The following is a 6590-nucleotide window of genomic DNA, read 5'->3' as shown; positions in this document are numbered from 1 at the left end:
ACCTCAATTTTTCATTCATATCTCGGTGCATCATTACTATGGGACCAAACATGCAAGCATGAAAGCAATGTAAGCGTGTAACTTCACTGTATTGAACTTTATTATTATCAATAACTCTATTAACAACTGCTGATGTGGGTTTAATATGAACACGTTTATATTTTTATTTTGTCCAAATATATAAAAACCATTCTATAATCTGAAAGTGAAAATGCAGTCTTAAATCAAAACCTTTTTATACAATAAGCTCCATTTGTAGAGGAAAATGTGCCATTTAGGCTTTGAACATGACGCATGTTATACTGAAAGCAGTAATCAAACGGTGTTCTTTAGTGTAATTGTGGTTGAAATACAGTCAGATATCATAGAAGATCTTAATATGTCAAGAATACAATGCCATGAATTGTTTTTTTCCCACAGCTCCCAATGCAGACGCTACTTTCTAAAGACATTTTTTGTCTGAAAACAACACTTATTTTTAACTACTAACCTAGTTTATCTGTTCATAAAGCACACCCACTGTGTTTCATCAGCTCATGAAAGAAGAATCTACAGTATGTAAATAGTATTGCTTAGATCAACTTTCAGCCTTTTCGTAATACCATCACACTTTACTGTCTATTGTGACACATTATAGTCATTTAATAGAAAGTTAAGTAGTCAACTATAAAATGTCACATAATTTTACTAAAACCATACTGTACCATTAGTTGTGTAATTGGCATATATTTAGGCTGCAAGTACATTTTATCTGAATAGACCGATTATTGTCTACATAAGATCAAGGCCTGTATTTGTTTATACATGTATAAAATGCTTATCCTTGTTCTTGAAGTCCTCTGAGGATTTAAGATAATACATTATAGGTATAATGTAAATGACTTAACATCCAGATATAATCGTGGCTTTTGAAAGTGCTATATTTATTGATAACAGCTGCATAGTATGTCAAGCTGCTAGAAATTGTGTCTGACAGTGTTTTCATAGCAAAGAGACTACCTTGTGATACAGTTGACAACTTTGCACTGTAGCTGCTGCTTCACAGCTCTGAATCCTTTTGGTCCCAACAAATGGCTGGTGATAAGCATAAAACATTGATATTATTGTACTGTATGATTTTCAGGCTCTTACTCCAGTGCACTGTGGGCCAGACCATTCAATCATGATTTAACTCCACTGAAAAGCAATATGAAAAATAGCTGGCAGTTCAGGCAACTGGTCTTGATGAAGGTCACTCTCTGACTTAAACGCAAAAAGCAGACAAAATGTGTGGGAGTAGACAGCTTTGTTGTTAAAGCTAACTCCATTTTGAAGAACGTGATCGTCTTCTGCCTTTATATGAATTAAATGAAAGCATAATGTTAATGTACTGACTTACTAAATGTCTTTTGTAAACATAAGTGGATCTTTCAATCTCAATATTTTTTTTAATCAACTTTTTTTCCCCACCCCTACTTGTTAAGACACCGTTAATTATGTATATTACAATTGCAGCTCCAGTGATTTGAGTATTGTATTTTTTAAAATTACAATTTTGATATAACATTGTTCAGCTCTACCAATATAAATAATATCTCTTTTAATTAGCTGATTGTATTAGTGGTAGTATTGTATTTGCCAAATCTGATGGCTTTGCAGCCATTGTGCAACCAGTTTGTTCACACCTCTGTAGTTATTTTCACCAAGTAGGAGATATTGTAGCTGTTAGAAATTCCAAATAACTCCTACTCAAGACGACCTGAACTGTATTTCCCATTCAACTGCTCACATTTACATTCAGTACAATATGATGTGAAACTGGCATTAATCTCAGCAATAAACTCCCAGAAGAGCTGCATCCAAATTCAACCTATCAGAAGTCTAATCAGCCAGAGTAAATGATGACACCTGTCTGGGTTTGCAGGGGCTTTTAAAGTTTGGAATTTCCAGCCGCAAAACCTTTAGGACCAAAGTGATAGAGACAGTCAACTGTATCCTGCTGAGCTCTTCACAATACCTCACTGAGTCCTAGCCACAGCAGGGTAACTGTGTTGTGTTGGCTTTTGTTTTTCCACATTGCCATCCACAGGGACTGCTGGTGCTGCAAAGGGCCATAATGAAAAGCACACCCAGCTGTGCCGGCCAGCAAGATGGCACTTTCATCAAACTAAACAAGGCTTACACCAGATTCTCAATTATTAAACGTCTGAAATAAGCGCAGTGTAGACCCCCACCGTCCCCAACAAACTACTGTAGACAGCCATCAGTGATGTTGAAAAGACAAGATTGTTTATGAGCTGATGAGATTTAGATTACCGTTATGTTGAGAGAGACAATACACTGACGCTGATTGCTCCAGAAATACTTGCAGTGTTGAGAGAGACTCAGAACAACGCTTTTGTTTTGTAGCAAACTGCAGTCAAGCTGTGTACTGGTGCCAAATGTATGACTAACACAGCAGGGACAGGACTGTACATACCACTGCCTAATCCTGGGTCTATCAACCTTTTCCGGGCCTATTTTTAGGTCCCAAAATGAATCTTAATGTGCATTTGTTTATGTTACATACTATCTTATGTACTATCTTATGTATATTTTAGAACACATGTAATGTATTTTTTTCTTTAAAAAATTTTCAACATTCTACAAAGCTGCTAACTTGGATGCTACAGACTAATATGGAATGTAAACAATAACAATATATTGGTATTCTGCCATAAAAGTTTTTACTTTGTAGGATTGTGGAGCAGAATTTGATAACTTTGTGAACTCAAAGAGGCACAAAATTAACTGCTCTGATATTCTTCTCTACAGTGACATTGATTCGATCAAAGCTTCTGCCTCCTGTCAATTCCGGAATGCCAGGATGAACGCTGAACTTAATTAAACTTTGCAAAACCTGGAAAGAAAAAACATCAGAACATCAAATAATGGCCGTGCTCTGCGCAAACTTGCATGTTTCATGTTGAAGCAGGGCTAGCAATCTCTGGCGAGTCCACATATCATGTCATTTATACAGAGACTTGGGGTCATGCACAATGCACAAGTCCCAGATTTATTTATTCTGAGAAAACTCCTCAACTGCATTTCCAATATGTGGAGAGTAGCTTAGTATCGGGCAGATGTCTTTAAATTTAAGATTAGTTTGGCCCCTTAACCACCTTAGGTCTGCACCTTTTGAATTGCTCCTTCACTCAAAGAGAGCACCTAGAGGACAGTCCCAATCACTGATTGTTGATTAGCTGACTAAAATTACTAAATCATATTCACACAGACTGCAAACACAAACTGAAGTTTAAGGTTAAGAAATATGTCATTGAGATGGCATAAAAGCAAACCTTCTTTCAGTGGTGCATCGTAAAGCCCCAGAATTCAACTTGGTCTCACAATATTGTTCTTTACCAGTGTCTTTTTAAATTGTTTATACACCTATACGTCATCATAATTCACCAGTATCACAATTGCGATAACTTCTAATGTTTGCCGTCATCAAGTAAATAAACTTGCTTTATTGTAACTGTCAAGCTTTCCTTCTGAATAATGATAATAAATCTATAATTAATCATTTCCCTTGTACAATATGGTATTGTACCCCTTTGTGTCAGATATTTTTCATCTTTTTAGACAATATTTAACAGAATGTTTTACTCTGTTGGACTCCTTGGTGAATTTGTCATAGTTGGGCACCCATTATTTGAAAGGCAGCATTTTCTTTAAAAAGCATTTTTGTAGAGAAAAGAAAAAGACAGCCTGCAATTTTTAGTTTTCAGGCGGGTGATTGTAATTAGCCTGGTTTATAAATATACTCCATCTCACAGCAGAGGGATCCACATTTAAGCCATATCATAAGCTTTGGGATTACTGTAGTGCCTCGCCTCCCTACATAAGACCATGCACATCACAAACCTTTGCTTTCTATAACAGTTGTTCAACCTTGACAAGTAATGAACAAGTTGACATGATTCACTTTTAGTGCTTCTATAGGCCTCTCAGGGAACTCCTTTCCCTGTTGACCTATGATAGCAAAACTGTCAAAGCCCAATCAATACCTGAACTGAACTTGAACTTAATGTGTTGCATTAATAATACAAAATAAAAAATACATTAAAATTGTTTTTTTTTTTTTTCTCTAAATAAGTTCTGTAGACACACTTTAATGTACCCGAGTGCACCCCCCCTCCCCTGCCACACACACACACGACCAACACACACACACCCACACCACACAGCCACACAGGCACACACACACACACACACACACAGTACAAGTAATACAAACAAACATACACTCAAAACAAGTTACTTAAAACATATATGAGCCAAGCCATGCTGACGTGGAGTGTCTGCAAAATCGTTAGTGTCCAATTATTCATGGTCCCTTAAAGTTAACACACCATGAAGAACAAAAGTGTAGCTTTAAAATTTTAATTTTGTTAACAAAGAAGAGATACATTTTGTGTTGTAGAACAATAATTAAAACCCCACTCAATTTACCTCAGACAAAACAAAACCTGGTATTGCATTATTGTTAAAATAAAAACCCATGCTAGACTGCTACCCCTGGATCAGATTAGTTATTTTCCTTTTTCCACTTTAAAGTTTTAAGAGTAAACCCTGAATAATTGGATACATCTAACATTTGAATTCAAGCGTGTTATGAACGAAGAGTCAAGGGTGCTTAACTGTGATTCAACAGTGTCTTTTTACAGGGTATACTTGATAAAGGATTTACCTCTCTGTTGAGCCTTTGTATTTTGATTTTGAGTTTTTATTTTAACGCTGATGCGATGGATCATACCTCACACTCCCTGGAGCCAGAAATTGTGCAAGTGCAGGAACCAGTGCCATTGCCTAGCACCTCCAATGCCTCTGGTGTGGCAGCAGGGTTGTAGCTCATGTAATACTCTTGGAGCTGGGAGCTCAGGGTCTGCTCTGGCTCTGGACTCTTTTTGCGACGCTTGCGCCCCACCATGGACCGCTGCTGCAACAACCTGGTTGCACCTGGATAGCGCCGCCACAGCACATAGATAATTGTCAAGAGCAGGGACATGCTGAAGAAGAGTGCCACACTGCCCACCACCACTTTGTGCAGAGTCATGTGCTCCATTTCTGGGGGTGGTATAAGAGTTGGTTTAGTGCGAGGAACTGAGTCTCTTGGGTCTTTGCTCATATGCCCTGGAAAGGTAGGATGAGGAATAGGTCGAGGTCTGAATGGTGGGAGAGGACCAAAGGTGTTGGTTGGTGGCATTGGTGGAGAGCCACTAGTAGGGGCATAGGTTGGTTCAGCGGTGGCTTCAGAAATGAGCTCTGACATTGGTGAGGGTGTTTCAGTCAGAACGTAATCAGTTTCCTCACAGATACCATGGTTCCTTGTGGCTTCCATAATTTTTTCTCCCTGGAGATACTTCGGGCTGCTGCATATCATAGTGGTGTCTTTACTCCCCCGGAAATTCCTCAACCAAGCCACAAGTGGGCATATGCCAGTTCCACAATCCCACATGTTCCCAGCAAGACTGATGGAGGTAAGTGAGATCCATGCTGACACTGCCTCCTGAGACACATTGGACAGTTTGTTGGATTCCAGGTTGAGGACTTGAAGGTTGGGCAAGCAGTGAAACACAGCTGGGTCCAGGGTCTGAATTTCATTTCCAGACAGATCAAGTTTCTGTAATGTATACCAAGTCCACGGAAGGCCCTGGTTGACCACCCTAATGCGGTTCCACTGTAGATAGAGTGATCTCAGGTTGGCTAAGCGTGGAAACAGAAAAAAGTTGATCCGTGAGAACTGGTTGTGTTCCAGATGCAACTCCATCAGCTTCTGCAGACCCAAAAAGGTGGTGCGTGTAAGAGCCTTGATTCGATTGTAGCCCAAATCCAGAAACTCCAAACTTCGACACTCCAGGAATGCTCGAATTGGGATGTTGGAGAGACCATTTGATCGTAGGTGTAGGTTTTGTAGTTTTCGTAAGCCATGGAATTGCCCGGGCTGCAGGATTTCCAATTTGTTGTAGGACAAGTCCAGACTGCGAAGATTGGGAATTCCATGGAATGTTGAGTTGTGCAGGGATGTGATCCTGTTGGAGCTCAGTATTAGCTCTTTAAGCCTGCGGACCCCCTGGAATGCTCGACTGTCAACAGCTGAAATCTGATTGTGGTCCAAGTATATCCAGAGAAGCTGGCTTAGATGGGCAAATTGATATGGTAGCAGGGTGTGCAGTTCATTGTAGCGCAGAGAGAGGCCTTGGCAGCCAACTGAGACATTTTCTGGGACGTCTAAGAAGCCAGCTGAATCACAATGGATGGTTTTCCCCTCACATCGGCAGCTATTGGGGCAGGTGCGCTCACCAAAGCTGAACAACAGGGGAGCCCGTAAGAGGAGGAGGAGAGGAAAGAGGAGGTGTGTCATTCGTCCATCACACAGCAATGAACCTACAAGAGAATATAAGAGAGAGACACAGAGAAGATATTTACTCACATGTTTAGATATCATTTGCATATAAGCTGAGGAAGAATCAACAATTTAACATTTTCCATCAAACAACTTTTCCAACAGATTTACCAGTGAGAAATAATTTAAAGTTCTTTTTTAAATAGTACCAAAAGAGTTGAGA

The 6590-nt window shown here is 39.4% G+C and overlaps 1 protein-coding gene across 1 annotated transcript; it reads right to left on the bottom strand.

Moving 5' to 3' along the window:
• Positions 1-4717: 4717 nt before the first annotated feature.
• Positions 4718-6387, bottom strand: lrrtm4l1 (leucine rich repeat transmembrane neuronal 4 like 1). The gene has a single exon (XM_035667872.1). It carries the CDS (start codon positions 6383-6385, stop codon positions 4772-4774), a length of 1614 nt encoding a protein of 537 aa, XP_035523765.1. The 5' UTR covers positions 6386-6387; the 3' UTR covers positions 4718-4771.
• Between the last annotated feature and the right edge of the window lie 203 nt (positions 6388-6590).

Source organism: Morone saxatilis, unplaced genomic scaffold (assembly GCF_004916995.1).
Source record: "Morone saxatilis isolate NCDOM2014 unplaced genomic scaffold, NCSU_SB_2.0 Contig21, whole genome shotgun sequence".
Lineage (NCBI taxonomy): Eukaryota > Metazoa > Chordata > Actinopteri > Moronidae > Morone > Morone saxatilis.
Note: the sequence above shows the minus strand (reverse complement) of the source record. Positions and strands in the feature narration are given on the sequence as shown.

Coding starts and splice junctions, on each gene's coding strand:
- lrrtm4l1 (XM_035667872.1), bottom strand. CDS start 6,385: ATGACACACCTCCTCTTTCCTCTCCTCCTCCTCTTACGGGCTCCCCTG.